Here is a 20,681-nt window from a genome sequence, read left to right on the forward strand (position 1 = left end):
AAAAAAAAAAAAAAAAAAAAAAAAAAAAGGAAGAACTAACTAGATTCTAACAGAAAATAGCTCCCAAGTTCCTGCTTGAATATCAAGTCTTGAAGGAAATTATTTTAATCTAAGAAAGGCATAAATAAAATTTAAAACTTTTAGAACAGTATTTCATCGCCACTTTGAGGTTTGATCTTCATATTCCCAGTTCCATATGATGGTTTTTATTCCCCTTCAGTGTTTGGAAATAAAGAAACTAAATACAATTTGAAATCACAAAAGGAATGTGTGGAAACACTAGAGCGAATGGCATTAGCTTGAATGCAAGCATTTAATATGTCTAGAATGAAGATTCACAATCAAGGAGTATCGATATTGTTCTTATTTTGCTTGAGACTTACTTGACCTAATTTGACATCCCCCCTGCTTGGGTTGTAAAGCACGTGGATGTTACCAATCATTAATTTTCTTGATTTAGCTTTGGACATCTGCCTGCATATAGAAAAGTTATGTTTGGAAGTTGATCTAAAAGAAATTTAAATCTGCAATTTCAGGTGAATATCATAAGAAAACTGGAATACATGCTACCTCAAGTTGAGCTTTCTGAGAAAATTTAGAGCGGTATATACAATACTATATGAAATTGAATCTTCTTCGATAAATAATATTTCACGACACATTGATACTTCACAAATTACAAATGACGACAGCTCAAGCATACGGCCAGATGATAAGAAATTTTTACCTCTAGCACGGAAAGTTGAGCAACATTGTCACGAAGATTGAACCTCTTGAATTCGATGCTCTCTTCATCTATCAGTCGAAACCTTACCAAATGAATAATGGATGTTATATCATTTACATAAGCCTATAAAGTAATATACTTGAGATGTTTCATACTATATATATCATAAAAGCCATAGCTTCCTCACTTGTGAGCTTTCCAGAATATAGCACATCCATCAATAGCATCTCCAGTGCGTCTCTGCCATTTCAAATTATTCTTTAGCACCATATACAATAAGCAGCAAAAGTACATGGAGTACAAGTGGAGTTTGTAAGTCCCAAGTCAAAATATGGAGCAAGGTACAATCGTTAATCATGTGGGTAACACATTACTTTCACCTAATCATTCTAGTGGATGGAACGCATCAGATTCTGAAAATGAACACTAACCGTGTATGATCCAACATAGCCTGCTTTCTCCATGATTTCTGAAACATCAAAAAACTTGTCCACTTCCTAACAGCATTTGAAAAACAAGTACAATTTTCAGCTTTCATTACAGTAATCTGTAGGAGCGTGCAGAGACACGGAGATGGAGAAGAGAGAGAGACAGAGAGAAGAAAAAGCTCACCTGCAAGCAGATTATATCGGGGTTCCACATAAGAAGTTCCTCGCATATAACTCTCTTACGGTGGTTCCATTTCAAATACGGTAAAGGAACGTTGGTGTATAAACCTCTGTGTTTCCATGCATATCTTTCCGCCAATATGTTGTATGACACTACACTAAATTTTTCTGGAACATCAAATTGCATAAAAGAAATTATTGACATGCTAGATTTGAAATACAGATCTCCTTTCATAAAAAATAGCATTCCCTAATACATTTGACCACAACTAAAGCAAGTCAGCCAGGTGCTGATTCCATGAAATGCTATAGCCTTCTTGTGGTTCTACCCTATTTTATTCATCAATTACCATATTGAATTTCTAGAATCTATGTTGCATAATTGACAAAGGCTGACCACTACACTTTTTTCATGTTACTATAGTCCAATCCCTCTGAACCTCTCTCCTTGATCCTTCTAAATCTCTTTGTTTCTAATTCTAGACCAACTTTTCTTCTGATATTACTCTAATCACACATAAATAATGGGCTTATTTTTTAACTAAACAACGTAATTTATCAAGAAGAAGAATTACAAATGAACATAAGATAAGTTGCGCAAAACAAAAGGAGATTCTAGCCGATCAGATTAGATACCCGGAACCTCCATATTTGACAAGCATACCGCTATTCTTATCAATTTGAAAGATACATGTTCTTCGTCTAAACCTAACTCTCTTTGAAATGAAAACCTGAGAATTCCGGCCAATATCGTTTGAGTAGGAAGATATGCTAATTCTATAGCATGTGAAATCCTAAAATCCAAGATATTTGTTTTCAATAATTTTTATGTTAATACCAGCTATTAGCATAACGGTGATGATGCTTGGTTGTTACTTCACTAACATAACTTTTACAATCACTGGAGGAATAACAAAGGTAATGAGTTCATTGAAACGCGGGAAGAGTATGCGAGAACGCCAGTAAGATCGTATTCATATGATTATATGAACAAGGAGTTAGTGATCCATCCTCATTGAGGAAACAAGAAATTCAATCCAAGAAAGAACATTCGAAGTATATAGTACTAAATCAATCAGTGTTACTCGATTATCAATCCCGCCCTGCAAATAATGGCGAAATACCAAATAGCATCGCGTTTAAGGAGTTTCGAGACTTGAATAGATGTACCTTCAGAAGCGGAAGGTTGATCCGCCTCAATCCAATGGCGCACAATTTCAACACCTACGTTCAATTGCCTTGGGACGGAGGGGTTGTACCATCGACGGGTGTAAGAGCAACTAGTTGATTTCGGTAGTGACGATGTCGATGAAGCCTCGGCATCGTTGGAGCAGCAAAAGGAGGAGGACTTGCGAAAAAGAGAGTGGTGGCGCAAGAACGGGCAGAAGCTGAGGAAGGTAGTGGCCATGGAAGCGCGCCACAGCAACAGCCACAACGACGAAATATTTGGATGGATAACTCATTTCTTATAGCAGTTATTTCTTGTCCATAAATATAAATTTAATAACTTATTAAATTAATCCATACAAACGTAGCTCAATTATAGGTCATATTTAAAACTTGATGGTTGCCTTTCTCACATATGCAATTGTTGGATTAAAAAAGGATGGTTTTAAATATATTATTAATCATTTAAATAAAATAATTACTGCATCAAATCACTACAATAATGTATGATTTAAACATATTAATAATCATTAATATCAAATAATTAGTGCATCATTTTACTACTACCCGACTAGACACACAAAGTGTGGCTATGATACCAACTATCACGATCCTACATTTTTTATTGTGCGGCATCGTGATCTTGACACGCTCAAGACTAGCCTTAAGGGGAATTAAGATTTTTTGCCCTGCCTTTGTGGCTATCGGACCTTAGGCGAGGTTCGTCTTTACCAATCGAACATTGCTTGTGCGGAATTCAAGCTTTTTCAACCACACACGCCGCCTACGCGTGCATGTTCAATCGTCTGCGACACATCCGACTTGCCTCTACACTAGGCCAAGTCATTCGACTCGACCTTACCTCTACTTGGGCCAAAGTCTCTCAATGCATGTTCAATCGTCTGCGACACATCCGACTTGCCTCAAAAATAGGCCAAGTCATTCAACTCGACCTTACCTTTGCTTGGGCCAAGGTCTCTCAATGCAACGCTGCATCTCATCTTGTTATCTCGATCCCCATCGACAGAATCCATATGTCTTGACGCCACCCCGTTCGAATTTAATGGTTAGCTTTTCCAGCACTACAATTGTTGATAGCTTTTTCCATCCTCCTATAAGTTTTGGAGTATTAAAACCGACGATTTAGATATATTATTAATCATCCGTACAAAACAGTTAGTACATCAAATTACTACTGACACATTAATCTCCAATCCAATTCAAATGCGTGTTTAGTAAATCTTAATATTAGTTAAACTAAGTCTCCAAAGAACATTTTGCAAAAATAAAAAATCTAATATACTAAAATTTGTTTTAACTTTTGGACTAAAAACGAAGTGTTTTATTCATAAGGCTTCAATAGTTCGATAGTTCATAGGCGTTGGCATTAATTGGATGCAAGAGGTCATTGGCATTCATCCAGATATCTTGTCAACACTAATTTTGCCATCTTTTTAAAGGGCAAATGGCTTGTGTGACATAACGTCGTACTATTGAAGCTAAGCTGCCTGAAAGGTCAGAAGTTCAAATATACAAATAAAACAGCCAATTATGTAAAAGATGGGAGTGAATTTCAAACCTATCTACTAGCATTGTATAACAAGGGATAGATGGCGTTTTATCCTGCACTGCAAACAAGTGACTGACTGGGGAGTTATACAATAATTTCTACAGAAGTTGCCTAATGAAATTAAAAGTTAATGACCTGTTGTCCCTGAGAAGAAACCTACATTCGGATCAAGCGTCCGGAACAGCTGGAATCATAGAAAAGAAAAAACATACAAATTTAGGATAAAATGAAACCTGCTAGTTTGAACCTTTGACAAAACAGCTAGCAAGATAATCTTTGTTCTTCCGTGGAGCAGGAAATGAACCTTTCGTAATTTATCATTTCCAAGGATGATATCTAACATCTACGGGCATTTTCTTTGAATATAGGAAGCCCCATGTTCTTCGTACCTGTTAGAAGCACACAATGGAAGTGGCTATATTAATGATACCAAAGCACGAGTTTAATATGATTTTTAATTGCTTGGAAGTGAAACCTATTAACATGAATATTTGAGCCTTACTCGGATTTGGAGAACCACATTTGCTGAAATGAACCAAGAGAGGCCAATATACTCCCTCCTATCCAGACGCTGCATTGGATTTTATCACCAGAACTCAGAAAGATAACATAGCAGGAAAGTAAAATATGCAAAAATATCACGGGACACAACAACTCCAATTGTTATTCTCATATTTTGAACAACTTTTCCTTGTAAAATTATCGGTACAACTATTCTGTTTAATCATCATAGCTATGGCACACTGAATCATTGACGTAGCATATACAAAAAGGTTGACCACTATTCCTATAACCATAAGAAACGAGGGGCATGATCATACCTGAATCTTCTTTCAGTTGCATTTCCACTCGCCAATACTTTAACCCTAGCAGCTTGAGGAGACTCCTACAAGTTCGGGAAAATTTTCGTCAGTGATTGTCTCAAACGTGTGCCCACCTCCCTCCCAATTCAAGTACACGGGAATCCCTACTCATTAATTGATATACCTCTAACAAATCTTTCTCAAGTCGTTCTTTGAGCTGTTGCATTGAAGCTGTTCCACCAGCAAGCTGGATAAGGTAGAAAAAGAGATCAAGTTAAGTGAAAGAAAATGACTGCAGTAACCACACTGGTTATGACGACGAATATGCAAAAAGAAGGCAAAAATAAGTTGAAAGGTTAGAGGAACGCTGCCCAGAATGAAAAGTCTTGTTTGCCACATTGAAATGTTTCAAATGCATGAGCCATACCAAAATAAGATGAACTGATTTTATCGTTTCTGGTCATTTAAAATAGAAAACAGACAGAAACAGAAACTAAAAAATGTGTAGCATTTTCGCCAACCAGATGCCTCAAAAAATGAATTAAAAAAATAATAAAAAGAGAGATAAATGAAACTAGAACACTGAACTATACCAGTATACTACTAAACAGTTCTCTGCGAATATCCACATCACACTTATTTATACTCTCGATTACCTGCAGAAATAAAAAGCATAGTTAAAAGTTATCTTCTTGACTAAAGATACATGATTTTACTTAATTAGTATAAAAACCCCTAAACAAAACCTTGAGCAGAGCCTAAAAATTTAAAGGATTAAGAATGTGGAAATAATTATCAAATTAAGTGAGATTAAAGCATTACACAAGTGTAAAAGTGTGCATAAAATCATGAAAGCTGAAGAACCAAAAATGGAACTAGTTTGATCCAACTTTTACGCTATATTTGGTTCTTCAATTTTCAAAAGTGCAACTATGTGAGAATTAAGAACTCTAGATTTAGTTCGGTTTACAGCTTATAAAGGATCAAACCAAGAATATTGATTTTTTTTCTTTTCTTCTTTTCTTTTCTTTTCTTTTTTTTTTTTTTTTTTTTTTTTTTTTNGCCTCAATTAACATAAGGACAAAGAATGTTGGAAATTCTATTGTAGTTAGGAGTATGGATTCTTTTAAAAAGAATCTAAATTCCAAACAACTTGTTGAAAAAGAAAAAAGATACCAATTACTTGGTTCAAAATCCTTCGAAATTTGAATGCTTATTAGAAATTTAAGCTCAAAATAGGCAATGAAAAACTAACTCAATAGACCCAGAATTGGGAAAACCAAACCGATCATTTTAGTTAAACTGATTTTCAATAATACCTGGTTCATATAAATAGCAAACCAACCATCACTATTCAATTATTGGCTTAAGTCTACAATTAAACCAACCTATGCAAATATACCTCAGATAAAAGACATAACCAAACTCGATTTGTACTCGTGGTAGAACATAATTGATGTTTTAGAAATTAAAATGGGAGGAGCAACAATATAATGATGCTTATCAAATAATGAAAATATGGTAGTAAAAACACAAATATACCATATGTGGCAATCCCTGAACTGAGCGACCTGTCTCGGTGAAACTTTCCACCCCAGGAATAGTCTAGTAATAATGACATAAGAGAGCGTAAGAGCAAGAGGAGCAACAATATTAAGCAGCTATTCATTAATCTAAGGATCAAGATGACTGATGGCTCAAGAAAGGGCGTTGGTTAAGATAACACAAGTCGGATAGTTTTGAGTTATATACCTATTCTACATGCATAGGCAAGTATGAGATGAGACTTGTCAATCAAATAGTGAAATATTTTTTAAGAAAATATGAAATAAAAATGGGAAGATAAAAAATTGTCATTTTCCATTCATCCAATTATGATAGAAATTAATAAGCCGTTGATTTATTTGAACATAGAAGTGAAGGACGGAAGCATCATATAGGGTCTTTATAGGATCATCATTATGTAGCTTATAGCCATTATGCATTCCACTCGATCAATACTCAATTTCTGCAAACAATAGTAATAATTTCTGAGGTCACATAATCTGTATTTAATGGTGCTTTGAAGAACTTGTTGCTCTAAGCTCATAAAAAATGTGTATGCTGGACGGCCTACATTCAACATCAAATCAACATTCCATCCTCATAAAGATATGGAAATTAAGTCGCTCACCTGTGCCAACGAAGGGTTAAACAGAACATCGGGAATCTTGAATCTATCAGCCCCAATTTCAATTGTCCTGTTTCAAGCATGAAGGAGAACAAAATTACTTTCTAAAGAAGAAAAATAATAAAAATAAAGTACTGAGACTAGGAGAAGTTGCATTGCTAAGAACCAAAAGTTTGCAATGCAGGAAAAGGGGAAACCATAAGTGAAGGCAATAAAGCATCGACCTATGCTTGAAAATATAATCATCCAAAACCCTATTGAGCGACTTACTGGCCATCAGGAAGTTCATATGGCGTCATTGGGATATTTGAATATGCACTTTCTGCATAGATAGAAAAATAATACAAGACGAATTAGCACAAAACATGCAGAAGCCTATGAAATAAATATGATGCAAGAATGGTAAGCTGAAACTTAATATAAGATATCCCCTCAAGCTCAGAAGATTAAACTAGAACACTCCTTTAAAGAAAAAGATGACTAACAATATATGAAAGCTTATATATGAGATGTGCAACAATACGACAGACATGAGATGCTTCGCGGCAAAGATAAATTAATAGACAAAGTCAATAAACTCTAGTAACTAAAGAAAGTAAGGAAGGGCAAACCATCATAAGGAGTATCTGGTGCTCGACATACGCATTCTTTAATATCACTAGCAATTACCCTCTGTCATTCATAGAGCATCCGACTCAAAATTGAGCTAGCATTCAAGATAAGTGAGATTATTTATGATCAATAAAATACCTGTGAGTATAATTTGTAACTTTCAGTTGTATTAGGGAAATCAAGTTCCACAATCTACAACAGAGATAAATGAAATGTCAAAGAAATAATTACCAACAACAATTAAAAACAGTAAATAATAACTTGAAGTAAGATTTCTACAACAGAGATAAATGAAATGTCAAAGAAATAATTGCCACAATCCAAAGATTTCTATTATTTTATAAAATGAATAGTTCAAAGGTAATGCCTGAAATTCTCCTGGTCGTATTTCCTTTCTCTTGAAAGAGTATCTTGGCATTATCTGAGAGCATAAAGGAAGGTAAATTTCAGCGGTTATACACAGTAAATTAGGGATATACTTTATCTGATAATTTCATTGATAAATGAAATGGCCACCAAAGGTGGGTTACAAAATGGACTGCCATTGAAAACAAAATAGGGATATTATAGAATCAGAGTTATTGTCAACTGTACCTTGATACCTTTGCTCTCCAAACTTTTTAACAAACAATCAGTGAGATATTCTCCACCAACAGGAGAAGATACAACAGCCTGACATGAAAACATAAGTCTGAAACATTAATCCTTTGATTATCCCATATTTTCATAACTAGAGCATAAGACACATAAATAAATAAACAATATTCAACCAAGATTATGCAAATCATTTTATCCACTTCAAAATACCTTTTGTAGAACATAGCCATCATGTACTGGGGCAACAGTTGTTGATCCACCACCACTGCATATATCAATCATTTAAAAGCCAATTGCTCATAAGTAGCTTACAGCCAGAAAGCTTTCCCACTCTAACGTTATCATATATAATAACTCAACCTAAATGGAGTGGATGTTTGGTTATCCAATTAAAATTCAACGTAATCTCTATTGAGAGATATAAATATCCCATTATTCTCGATAACCTTGAAAACTGAATCAACAAAAAACCCCTTAAATGTTCCACTGTTTGTTTTAAAAACTTGAACCAATTCCAGAATAAATTTGATTTTGATAGATAACTTTACCATACACTGAACCATTTTTTTCTTACGTTTTGAGGGGCGCTCTATCAAAATAATCAGCAAATAATTGAATTGATAAAAGAAATTCAAGAACTACTAAGAAGAAAATAACAGAGAAACTGATTAAATAAAACATGTAGTTTTAAAATAATAACAATAAATTCTGAAGAAATTTGATCACTGAAGTCATTTTTATGCAAGCAACTAATATTACTCTAGCCTTGGCCTCCACAAGCTTCAAATCCAGTATAGTATCAGCTCATACCTGTCAACAACAAGTGATGTAGCACGACCTGATGCAAATGACGTGAGAACCTGGCGTTTAAAATTAATTGAGTGACTTTACAAAATCAGAGAGTGATCAATCTATGTGGACATGGACAACAAAGCAATAAAAAAAAAACAGTCTGAGCAGGGAAAACATACAGCATTTTTTGCCAAAAACAATGCAGGAACTTTGTACTTCTCGAACATAATCTCAGCCGTCCTGCCAGAATTTTTTTTTGAAATTGATGCAACTCAGCATAAATCCCAAAAGACACAGAAAAAGGAGCTCGTGTGTGACTGATTACCTTTCTCTCTGTTGTTGTGAATTAGAAGATGGTTCAGCAAGTAGCATGGGATGTTCTTGAGCATCAATCAGCAGACATTCCCTGAAAGGATTCAAAGAAAATCATAAAAGTTATTATGAAGTCCACGTAAATTCTAAAAGTTTTCCCACAGTGCCTTTCATTTAAATATGAAAAAATTGGCCACAAAAAAATTCTTCCAAAACTCTCTAGAGGATGTGACTGACGTCAGTAAACATATAATATGACAAAAATTCTTCCAACCATCAAGAAACAAAATTGCAATGGACAAAGAGGAGCATAACAAAAATTCCAAAAGAAATTATATCATGTCAGTAAGGCATGTGCAAATAATAACATTGATGCCATCCATTTACAAATTTCTTATATCTGTTAGGTATTTAAAACTTTTAAAAAAGAAGAAAAAGATTAAAACACAATAGAGTATGGCAGAGTTAACCCAAGTTTTGGTCTTGATAAGATGAACAAATTGGCAAACCCAAAAAGCACATGAGCAAGTCAAATGCTGTACATACTTCATAGCATTTAGAGGCCTGAAAACAAAGGGTATTACAATGATTGTGTCAATTACCTGAATGCATGATCCCATATGCTATCGACCATATCCCAGTCAACAACAACTCCATCCTTTATAGGTGAAAGTACCTAATGAATAGAATAATTGATATAACTTTTTATTCTTTAGAAAATTTAGAATACGTACAGAAAGCTCCAAATAACTGTCAATGAAAGCAAACATACTTACCTCCATATTATCACGGCGGAACCCTAAAGCTTGAGAACCGACGTATAGTTTGCGTTTTCCCTTTCCTTTGTCAGTATCGAGACTTTTAGCATTACTTTTAGATTCTCCAGCAGATCCAGAATTCTTTTCAGTACTTGTGGTGTCATCAACATCCATTTCATCAATACATCCAACAACCTTAACAAACAAAGGTAAAGGGCTGAGACAGATGCAGCTTGATACCTTTAATCATTATAGCAGCGATAGCAGCCTACGACCAACATCATATAAACTGATCCATACATTGAAGTTTACATAGAAATAGTGCTGTGCACACTATCTCTCATACGGTCAATATATGGGCTTTCCTTCCCGTAAAATTATTCTACGACACTCCTTCTCATGTTCGGTTCAGTTGATGTCAATTAAAAGTAGAAAAAAATCATGAACTCCTCTATTACCGCAACCAGGAACCAAATTCACAACTATAACAGATACCAATCTCAAATTCTCCTGATAATAACGTAACATTGTTACACTAGCACAGGATTACATTGCTATCAGGTCTCCCAAACAAAGGAATATCCTAACACGAGAGTCTGAAATATGATGAAATTTTCAACTCATAAGAAGCCAAATCTTTTATTTCTTAATTAAGACTACCAATTACCAAAGTCAGAGAGGTAGGACTGGACTCTAAAACTCTCAGGTTTATTTACAGAACCTAGAAGACTTCAGAAATGACCACGAAAAAAGTCAATAGCACCATCAATACTAGAGTTAAGAAGTTGGAACTGAAAAGTGGTAGGCATTCCCATGTTCATAAAGAACCACATTGAGCACTTCACGTTTTCACTCGACATATAAACTGGGCGCAGGCATCGAATGCAGCTAGAAATTCTGAACAGAACACATCCAAAAGCTCAAAAACTTCAACGTTGCGAGCAGTTCAACAAATCTATCTCACTCTTACACAACAGTGGAGACACGAGTAGTTGATAAAATCAAGACCACGAGAATGTAGTCATAGGCATGAGTAGTTAATATATACAGAAGAAGCTAAATGCAGGAATACTTACGGAGGGGAAAACAGCCTTGGGAGCATCTTCTCCGGCATAACCAGCTTTGCAAGTGTGAGAACCAAGGTCAATAACTATAGCGGATACCTCATCTGTTGAAAAATGAACAATGTAAGGGAATTAACGCCAGACAGAATTCATGGACAAAGGCAGAAGAAGAGGGCAGAAAATTGGGTATACTCACCACCACCATACATGGCTGAAGTATTCAGCAGAGGAATGAGAGTGATATTAGGGTTTTCGAGTCTTCCCCTAAAACCCAATTTTAGGGTTCGGGAACAGAGTACCGACTTCCGACGCCGAGCAAGATAGAACAACGACGAGATTTAAACCTCAACCAACAAATGATCACTATCTGCCTGCAATCGGCAACTCTTAAATAATAATACACGACGAGGAAGAAAAATGAAAATGCTTTTAAAACTAAACTTTCAGCACATAAATCCCACTTTACAATTAAACGCTATTTACAATAATAATAAAAAACAAAAAAAACAAACATAACGCCGTTGCCGGGGATCGAACCCGGGTCACCCGCGTGACAGGCGGGAATACTTACCACTATACTACAACGACTTCTTTGCTACCGTTAACAGAATCAATTAAATCTAATTTAAATAATAACTATTACTTTAAAAATGAAAAAGGAACAAAATTTGCGCCGTTGCCGGGGATCGAACCCGGGTCACCCGCGTGACAGGCGGGAATACTCACCACTATACTACAACGACTTGTTTGCTAATTTTAACAGAAAATAGAATCTAAAGCTATTTATAATAATAATTAAAAAAGGAAGGAACTCTAAAAATACGCCGTTGCCGGGGATCGAACCCGGGTCACCTGCGTGACAGGCGGGAATACTTCCACTATACTACAACGACTAGTTGCCAATTTTAACATATATAGTATATATTTTCAATTATTCAAGACTTTCTGCTACTATAATTGGTTCTATCCTTGGGCATCATGCAGTGGAGAAGACATGAGCCCAAAAGAAGGCATAGCTTGAGAGAAATAGGAAGATTTCATTCAAGGAATCAACATCATAAGCTTAAGTTAGAAGGGAAGATTTTATTACACTCCCCGTTACTGTTTGTATTCATATTTTTAACTTTATACAATCTAAGCTAACTCTTCAGGATTCATCCTCTCAACATCTTTGGCCGACTAACACTACTATCTAACACTCGGGCGCTTTCGATGTTTCCCGTTCCATAGGGTCCTTAAACTTAGCTTTCTTACTTAGCTCTTCAAAAGAGTCGACAACGTTTTGCAGCCTTGCAACAAATTCAATCAACAGGGAAGTAAACGTAGCTAACGACAATGCGCTCGCATTTTCGTATGTTTTCGATTCTTCTTCGTGGATTACTCCATTCGGTTTGTTTGAAACCTGTGCTGGCCATGACCCCAGTTTCTTGAACATTTTGTTCGTGGGGGGAAATGCAGCAGCTTGTACAGAGTTGATGTCTGATGGCATAGGGTCATTCCAAGTTTTAGGGACTGGGAAGGCCCTTAGATCAAGCACAGCTTCACTGAGGGACCTGTATTCATGAAACCTTGTTTCCTCATCGTCCAAGTTCAGCAATTCTTGGGACCGTCCTACGTCGTCGTCGTCGTGATGATTGCCAATTTCCCAGCTCTCTGAATTCACCAGAAGATAGGATTTTGCATCGATCTTCTTTTGCAGCTCTTCTGCAGCATCATGTACTTCAGAGAGTATGGTTGCTGAATCTAATGTCTCCATCTTCTTTAACTTGTTTCCAAGCTCATGCAAGACTTTAGCGCCTTCGTAGCTTACCCTCCGGAGCTCGTTTCCGAATACATGTCGTCTTTCAGCTGGAGCCTGCACATCCAATACCAATGGAGGGCAAAATAAAACTATAGCACACAACTATTGTTAATACAAACAAATGAAACTTCTGAAAAACAGAACTTTTCAATAACAAATTTGATAACTTCCCAAATTAACAGATTAACAAAGATTCAGATCATTTAGTACGTTTATGAATAGATATTGACAATGATTCAATGTGAATGTGAAGTTCGAGCATCAAAGCCAAAGTACCTGTATTTCTGATAGAATACATCCATGCAATCCCATGATAGCAAAGGCACAATGCCTCAGTGCACCAGCTACTTCAACATAGTTTTTCCATGGATATTTAAGCATTTTGTACCGACCGTGTGGCGGTTCCCAGATTGCAAATCCCATCTGTATTTGTGTTTGTTCTTATTTTTCTTGAAGGTGAAGTAAAAAAAACCAGCATAATGTCCATGAAACTCACCAGAGACTCCTCTTGACTCATAGATTCCATAGCTGACCTGTAGCCTTTGTACAAAGGATCATCAGAGGCTTGGTAGGTAAGGATTTTCGAAGGTATTCGCTCGTACTCGACACAATTAAGGTAGCTATCAACACATCCTAAATGAAGGGAAAGTAGCTAAGCAGAAACATTCGCAAGAGATTTGATATCATAAGTAAATTTTAGTAATGCAAGCAGCTAACTAACCTTCTAAGGATGCTGCAACGCCTGCAAAGTTTTTCACTACAAGATTGTGTAGATCCTCGCCAGCCCAAATGGGGTAAATGCATATGTTTACAACCAAACACACTCCAGCGCCAAGCGCAATGAGCAAGAATCTTGTGATGGCTGTATGGATAAAATCTCTAGTCCTATATCCCGACACCATTATGAAACAATACGTTAACAAGAAGACCCGAAATCCATATTCATAAGGCTTCATTGTGGGATATAGCTTAGCATAAGTAGCAAAGAATCCTGCAAACATCATAAAGCCACCAAATGAGAGATTGAAGCATAAAGTATACTCATGATATTGTCCACTTTCAGCATAAGCTCTCGTAGATTTACTTTTGGTTTCCCCAAAAGTCCTTGTACCAATGGAGATGTATTCCTTACTTATAAACCTGTGAAATTCTACACTGGTTGGAGAAGAGAACGAAACATTTTTTATAAGGGTGTGGAAATCTTCCTTAGCAGACCGTTTTAAAATTCTTGAGGGGAAGCCTGAAAGGTAAAGCCTAAAGAGGACAATATCTGCTAGGGGTGGGTCTGAGCCGTTACAGATTGTATCAGAGCCAGACATCGGGCGATGTGTCAACGAGGAGGTTGTTCCCCCAAAGGGGAGTAGACACAAGGCGATGTGCCAGTAACAATGTTGGGCCCCGAAGGAGGTGGATTTGGTGGGGGTCCCACAACACCGAGCGATGTGTCAGCGAGGAGGTTGTTCCCCCGAAGGGGGTCGACACGAGGCGATGTACCAGTAAGGATGCTAGGCCCCGAAGGGAGGTGGTTTTGGTGGGGTCCCACAACACCGAGCGATGTGCTAGCGAGGAGGCTGTTCCCCCAAAGGGGTAGACACGAGGTGGTGTGCCAGTGTAAGGATGCTGGGCCCCGAAGGGGTGGATTTGGTGGAGGTCCCACATCGATTGGAGAAAGGAACGAGTGCCAACGAGAACATTGGGCCCTGATGGGAGGTCAATTGTGAGATCCCACAATCCCACGTTAGGTTGGGGAGGAAAACAAAACACCCTTGATAAGGACGTGGAAACCATTCCCTAACGACCTTTCCCTAGGGGTGGGTCTGGCCATTACAAAACCCATGCTCTAGTGGACGTAGGAGTTCTCTCCCAACAATCATGATATCAATTATTAGAAAAACAGACCTATGATGAAGATACTGATAGCAACCACAAGCTCTTCCCACTCTCCAGCAAGAACTGATAATCCAGCCATTCCCAACGCAAGACCTGCAGCTGAAAGCGTGCCCAATCCACGGTTCAATCCTTTGCTTAGCGTTGCTCCTGCAGACAGAATCGTCATTTTGTTCCAATAAGCAAACAGATTGTGGCCGAAGGGCGCAAAGAATTACGTTTAGAGTACTCAACACAGCATCAAATTCAGAGCAGGAGATAGAACAAGAGGGAATAAATCAATTAATTTAAACTAAAACTAAGAACGCCAACGACATAAATCATTCAAACAAAATTCAGAGTACCAATGCTAAATTCAAAGACAACGACGACAGTAAGAATGGCCCAGACGGAGTAGCGGCTGAGCTCCTCAACGGGCTGCTTGAAGAAGATCAACAAAGAAACAAGCGTGAGAGCAAGAGCCATCTTGGCAGAGAAAACAATCTTCCTCGGGTCGGACACGCCCATCTGCCAAGACTTGTAAAGAACATCCTGAACGGAGCTCCATAGATTAGAGATTCTATACGGAACGGAACGAAAGGAGGAGCAAAAGGAAGGATTGTCCTGGAGAGTTCCATAGATTAGGTCAGGGAATTCCTTGGCCGAAAGAAGCCTCTCCCTCTTCTCGGCGAAGCTCTGCTTGAACGAACCATATTTGGCGTCCTTCATTGAAAACCAAAGCTTTTGAAACGTCACAGAAATGAGAACTCAAATAGCAGAGTAAAGGTGGAAACCAGTGATTCCGAGAAAAAGGGCGAGAAAGAGAGGAAAAAAAAAAAAAAGAATCTATAGTAGTGGGGTCGGTTAGACAAGCGCTCATGTCTTTGCTTTCAGCTTCACCAAAATGCCCCCATATAATCGAGTTAGTATTCCTCACGTATAAACCAATGATTATTCTCTGTATAAACCAATGATTATTCTCTAAATTAGCTTAGCGCTTCCATCATCTAACCGGTTCAACCGCTCCAAATTATTCTTTTAATTTTAAAAATACTTTACACGTTCTGAATCTTGTGTTACCATAATTTTCTTGACATATTATAAAATTTTTAAAATTAATTTATCTATAAAGTTAGAATTAAATATTTTTACATAGACACAAAATTGAATAAAAAATTCTAAACCGTCGTAATTATTATTATAGATTTAGTTTTATAATTTCGAAACTATCTTAATATCAATTTTTAATTTTATATTTAATAGGTTTGAAAATTTTAATTTTTTAAAATTAATGGATGTATTAAATACAAATTTAAATATTTTCAATATAATAGATCATGATTTTAAAAAAAATAATTACTAATATAGGTAGTTTTGAATATTAAATAATGGCAAGTGTGTGTGGTCAAATGACGTGTCTCTATTTTCTTTTTAAAATTATATTTTATATTTTTAATAAATTCATAAATTTTAATTTTTTTTAATCTAATATCACGTTGATAATATGGCACTCTCTCACAAGTATTGAGGGAGGGAAGAACAAGGAGTGTGTGGAATGGCACACAGGCTGCATGGTTCAACTCACTTAAACAGTGTCCATCCCTCTATTTCTATAGAGTCAAAATCTGTATTGTCTCTGCACCATGGCATCTCTTCCATATCTCCCATGCCTAACCTTGCTCTTTCTCCTGCACGTTACTCTACCGATTGCCGTTTCACAAGATCCGACCCTCTCGAGCCCCACCATAGCTCAATGCACCGCGAGTCTTCTTCCATTGGCATCGTGTGCGCCTTTCGTGCAAGGTATGGCATCGATGCCACCGATGACATGCTGTGGTAACCTGAAACAACTCTACACCAGTGTCCCCAGCTGCCTTTGCCTCTTGCTGAATGGCACTACCTTGAGTTCTTTCCCTATCAACACTACTAGAGCTACCCAGCTGCCTGATATTTGCAGCCTTCAAGTTAACATCTCCACATGTTCAGGTACAACTATAATCCTGTCATCCTAAAGCCTGTTAAGTATCTTCTTCTACTTCGTTCTAACATTTATAACTCTCTGAATGGTCATTTGAAGCTCTCCTTGAGCCACCAAGTCCTCCCAGTTCTCATGTTTCTCCTAGAGTAAACACCAACACCACAATTACCAATGCTACGGTTCTAGGTATAGTTTTTGGTTCAGCTCTACTACAAGCACGACATGTTATACATTGTGACACTACTTTTATGGATTTCAGCTACTCCAGTGGGTCAACCAACACCAAAACCTAGCATGGTGGGGTTAGGATTGGGCAGCATCAGTGCTAGTTTCAAGCCAAGGGCGGGAATTCAGCTCAAAGTAGTGATTGCTATGAAGACTTTTCTGTTTCTTCTAGTTCTTCATTGAAACCAATTATCTAAAATCTCGTTCAACATTATATGCTCTTCTTTATTAGATTCCCCGTAGGTTGTTTTGGTTCAATAACGTTGTTTCTCTTAGCAGCTGACAGAAAAATGGTTCCCTGTTTTCAGATAAGTCTTGTTCCTTTGTCTCCCTAAAACAGTCAGCCTAAGGAGAGAAATCTAAGTAAAAGGCCATAGCAGATAGACAGAATGAAGTAAATGAGAATGGCCTAAAAGAAGAACAATATGCTGACAAGAAAACTAAGACATGCAAAATCAAAATCTTTACTAGATTCAATAGAATAAGGTTTTCATAACATACCTAGAAAGCTTATGGCATTACAAATTCACACAGTATTCTTTGTTTCCTTTTCACTTCTTTAACTGGTTACGAGGATGATAATGGATTCAAGATGTGGGGTCTGTTTTTGATATCGAAATATCAAGATCATTCCAAACTAGGAGCCACCTCTGTTGGATTAGATTCAAAGACATCTGGGTTTGATGCCTCGGGTTCTTCTAATATCTCTTGAGTTTGAACTGATTCTTTGTATGCAGGCGTGTCCTTGAAATCAGTGGCTCCTTCGTTGTATGTAGTGACAGCAATCCCACATGCAATTACCTATTGTAATGATGAATGAATTAGTGAATCGCCCATTTGCGAAAGGATAACAGAACATGAGCTATCTATTTTATCCTTTTCTAGAAAAACTACCCAAAAGAAAACATCTAATTGATGTTAGATCATGATTCTGTTCTTGTTATGTTGAAGAAAAAGCTGAGTTGCTGGTTAATTTAGTGTTTGGGCCTCGCTTATCTCAAATCTCATCTGTCAATTACAGAGGCAACTAGATTTCTGGAACTAAGTTATTAATCTGAATCTTTTGCTGAATGCTATCTAAGATTAGAACAGACAACAGAATCAATCAAATAATTATAGGACATAATTGGCGAAATTAAAGATAGGGAAAAATCGAACCGCGAAAGCGATGCCAAAGGCCCACAAGTACTCGAGGAAGAAGCCGAGGGGATCCCACTGCTGACCCTCCCAGAAATCAGGCTGGAGCCCAGGCAATTCCGGCAAATTTTCATCCACATCAAACGCTACACCGGCATTTTCAGCAATTTCGGCCATCCGATTTCGTTCATCTTCTTGTTGTTCTTCCTGTTCCTTGGTTGGCGTCGAGCTCCTCCGGTTCTTACTGTCGATTCGGCCAATTCGGAAGGAGGATTTCTTTGAATGAACGACATGGAGGGTGCGGGCTTCTTTAGACGGCGAAAAGAGCGCGTTGCGACGGAAAAGGAATTGGTTGGAAGGAGTTCTGGTGGAGGTTCTATAGAGAATTCCCCCGCCGGTGCCACAAGCGGCGCCGCCATTGGTTATGGTCAGAGCCATTTGAGTGGAGGAGAGTGAGCTCTGAACACCCAGAAAAATGGAGGAGGAGGATTGTGCGGATAAGGAGATAGAGAGGAATTTTTTTTATAAAATAACATCATTTTTAATTTATATATTCTAGGATATTTGGGAGGCCAAAAGACTTTATTACCCCTTTTAAATAATTTCCTAAACTTATAAATCAGAAAAATCGAAAATACATCATTTTTGGTTTCTGAACCAACCTGATTCATATTATTTATTAAAGAAATTACCAAATTAGTTCACTTTTATTCAAAAAATAAAATAAAATAAAAATAGAGAAGCTAATTTTTTTTATTAAAGAAAATTTTGACTAAATTGATTCGTTAAATTTGATTTGGTTCAGTTCATCAAGGCAAATATTCAAAGACGAACATCGAAAATATTTGAAAAAATGGGAATATGGGATATGCTTTGCACATTATTTTCTGATATAGTATGAAATATTTCAACTCATTTGGAACATTTGGTAGCAATCTAGTCATTCCAACTTGTGTTCTAATAATTAGTAATAAAAACGAAGCATTAACAAAATCGATCGAGTTTTATCAAAACACTCTGTCAAGGTATGTGATTCCGTCTTGCGGCATACTACAGTTGAAGAACAGTTGAAGAGGAGATCGAGCTAGCACCCAAATTTTGCTCTTTCTTTTTGTTAGGAGTGTGAAACATAGATGAATTCAAATTCTCTTTACTAGTTTGTTCCTCTGTTCTGAAAGAAATTCCACAAATTCCGTTTTCTTCTTGTCTGCTTTTTCAATTTCTCCGTCTCAAAAAAAAAAAATACAATTCGGTTGATAATTATAAACAAGGCATGGTCTCCGATCGATACGCCAATTCCGTCGCCACGTCTGTATGATCGAACAATCCACCCAACACCACCACCTCTTCCTCCTCCTCTCGACTCCATTCGTTCTCACTCCTCAAATTCTCAAGCCAACAGTAATTCGGAACACTTTCATCCTCAAGCCCTAAAATTCCTTTCATACCGCCGCTACCTAAAAACTCCGCCGCGAAGTTAACGGCCTCGGTCTCCTCTTTCTCACCAGCCGGCGGAAGCCCTAATTCGTCGTCCGACGCTTCCAGAAGGAATCCAAGTTCGGGCTGAACAGAAGGAACCGGCACCTGAATTTCCTTCTCGAAGCTTCTAATCACCGAGTCGAGATCTTGAATCTCCGACTCGCGATCTATGTAAGCATCGACGTCGTCGAGAATCTTCAGCAGGTCATCCTGAATTAAGTTTGCCTGAAACGAATCAAGGCCTGAAGAATCGATCGATTTTGCATCCGATGAAACGGAAGCATTCGGCGCATCATCCACATCCAAGTTAGCAGAATCAAGCCGGACGAACTTAGAGTTGGATCCGATAAAATTGAAGAGAGAATCATTGGATTCATCCCGTAGCCGCTTCCTGCTGTCAACACAGGCTTCCATTAGGAAGAAGAATGGCGCAGCGGAGAGTTAAAGGGAAAGAACTTTGGTTTGGGAATGGGAGACGAAAACAGAGCTTGTGATCCCAATAGTTGCAGAGTTCGCGACGGAGAAATGGAGGGAAGTCGCGGGCATTAAATAGTGAGGAATTCGTACAATTCAAACGCACTTAGGCGCGTACAAATCCTTATCGCCTCGCTCCACGTCATTCTATATAAAAATAAATAAATTTAATTTTTGTTGTAGAAAAACTCTACTAAAAAAACTAAACCCCGTTTAAATCGAGTAAAAATAAATTAAAAGAAAATAAATAAAATTAAAAAAATAATTAAATTTAAACGGAGTATTTAAAGTCCGCTCCGAAATATGAGGTGGGCATGAAATTCACGACTTTTGAATCAATACCGGACCCACACATACGTATTTGCCACGTCATCCCACAAAAGAGTATCAGACGCGTGGCATCGGCAAGACGCCTTCGTTGGTCTTTTGTTGTCGTGGACACGTTTGCGGAAGACACGTACGCACTTACCACGTGATCGGATGTGTGAATCGTCAATTTTAGTACTTAAAATTTCCCCTCAAATCAGTGAGCTTCCACGTC

At 37.4% G+C, this 20,681-nt stretch overlaps 6 protein-coding genes and 3 non-coding genes across 11 annotated transcripts in view; 1 reads left to right on the top strand and 8 right to left on the bottom strand.

Moving 5' to 3' along the window:
* LOC111779665 (carbon catabolite repressor protein 4 homolog 3) overlaps positions 1–2,778 on the bottom strand; it is a 4,713-nt gene extending 1,935 nt beyond the window's left edge. The window contains exons 1-6 of the mRNA XM_023659770.1: positions 2,506–2,778; positions 1,340–1,503; positions 1,159–1,224; positions 915–967; positions 728–809; positions 384–470 (exon numbers count right to left, since the gene is read on the bottom strand). Coding sequence (XP_023515538.1) covers positions 384–470; positions 728–809; positions 915–967; positions 1,159–1,224; positions 1,340–1,503; positions 2,506–2,743 — 690 coding nt within the window. The 5' untranslated portion in view covers positions 2,744–2,778. The remainder of the gene's footprint in view (positions 1–383; positions 471–727; positions 810–914; positions 968–1,158; positions 1,225–1,339; positions 1,504–2,505) is intronic.
* Positions 2,779–4,033: 1,255 nt separating this feature from the next.
* LOC111780542 (actin-related protein 4) lies at positions 4,034–11,617 on the bottom strand. 2 transcript variants are annotated; one of them, XM_023660968.1, is made up of 21 exons: positions 11,377–11,617; positions 11,193–11,284; positions 10,135–10,311; positions 9,961–10,034; positions 9,372–9,452; positions 9,226–9,286; positions 9,065–9,114; positions 8,465–8,519; positions 8,252–8,329; positions 8,025–8,078; positions 7,796–7,849; positions 7,657–7,717; positions 7,316–7,367; positions 7,049–7,115; positions 6,418–6,480; positions 5,469–5,531; positions 5,060–5,122; positions 4,894–4,958; positions 4,575–4,643; positions 4,377–4,461; positions 4,034–4,256 (listed from the first exon to the last, which is right to left on the bottom strand). In XM_023660968.1, exons 1-20 carry the CDS (start codon positions 11,387–11,389, stop codon positions 4,416–4,418), a joined length of 1,338 nt encoding a protein of 445 aa, XP_023516736.1. In that variant the 5' UTR covers positions 11,390–11,617; the 3' UTR covers positions 4,034–4,256; positions 4,377–4,415. The 2 variants fall into 2 exon arrangements, with proteins under 2 accessions (XP_023516736.1, XP_023516735.1); XM_023660967.1 differs by having other exon boundaries at positions 4,034–4,461.
* A 79-nt stretch (positions 11,618–11,696) lies between these two features.
* Positions 11,697–11,768, bottom strand: TRNAD-GUC. Its single transcript has one exon. It is a non-coding gene; the product is annotated as a tRNA-Asp (tRNA).
* Positions 11,769–11,851: 83 nt separating this feature from the next.
* Positions 11,852–11,923, bottom strand: TRNAD-GUC. The gene has a single exon. It is a non-coding gene; the product is annotated as a tRNA-Asp (tRNA).
* Positions 11,924–12,002: 79 nt separating this feature from the next.
* TRNAD-GUC lies at positions 12,003–12,073 on the bottom strand. The gene has a single exon. It is a non-coding gene; the product is annotated as a tRNA-Asp (tRNA).
* Positions 12,074–12,243: 170 nt separating this feature from the next.
* LOC111779596 (aluminum-activated malate transporter 9-like) lies at positions 12,244–15,634 on the bottom strand. The gene is made up of 6 exons (XM_023659672.1): positions 15,213–15,634; positions 14,881–15,018; positions 13,703–13,972; positions 13,478–13,614; positions 13,258–13,404; positions 12,244–13,035 (listed from the first exon to the last, which is right to left on the bottom strand). Exons 1-6 carry the CDS (start codon positions 15,574–15,576, stop codon positions 12,373–12,375), a joined length of 1,719 nt encoding a protein of 572 aa, XP_023515440.1. The 5' UTR covers positions 15,577–15,634; the 3' UTR covers positions 12,244–12,372.
* Positions 15,635–16,345: 711 nt separating this feature from the next.
* LOC111779545 (protein YLS3) lies at positions 16,346–17,362 on the top strand. 2 transcript variants are annotated; one of them, XM_023659605.1, is made up of 3 exons: positions 16,346–16,833; positions 16,925–17,011; positions 17,085–17,362. In XM_023659605.1, exons 1-3 carry the CDS (start codon positions 16,491–16,493, stop codon positions 17,231–17,233), a joined length of 579 nt encoding a protein of 192 aa, XP_023515373.1. In that variant the 5' UTR covers positions 16,346–16,490; the 3' UTR covers positions 17,234–17,362. The 2 variants fall into 2 exon arrangements, with proteins under 2 accessions (XP_023515373.1, XP_023515374.1); XM_023659606.1 differs by lacking the exon at positions 16,925–17,011.
* Positions 17,363–17,491: 129 nt separating this feature from the next.
* LOC111779544 lies at positions 17,492–18,705 on the bottom strand. The gene is made up of 2 exons (XM_023659603.1): positions 18,209–18,705; positions 17,492–17,851 (listed from the first exon to the last, which is right to left on the bottom strand). Exons 1-2 carry the CDS (start codon positions 18,623–18,625, stop codon positions 17,678–17,680), a joined length of 591 nt encoding a protein of 196 aa, XP_023515371.1. The 5' UTR covers positions 18,626–18,705; the 3' UTR covers positions 17,492–17,677.
* Positions 18,706–19,447: 742 nt separating this feature from the next.
* On the bottom strand, positions 19,448–20,080 carry LOC111780554. The gene has a single exon (XM_023660981.1). The coding sequence runs from the start codon at positions 20,078–20,080 to the stop codon at positions 19,448–19,450; it is 633 nt and encodes a 210-aa protein (XP_023516749.1).
* Positions 20,081–20,681: the final 601 nt, after the last annotated feature.

This window comes from Cucurbita pepo, chromosome LG18 (assembly GCF_002806865.2).
Source record: "Cucurbita pepo subsp. pepo cultivar mu-cu-16 chromosome LG18, ASM280686v2, whole genome shotgun sequence".
In the NCBI taxonomy this organism is placed as follows: Eukaryota; Viridiplantae; Streptophyta; class Magnoliopsida; order Cucurbitales; family Cucurbitaceae; genus Cucurbita; species Cucurbita pepo.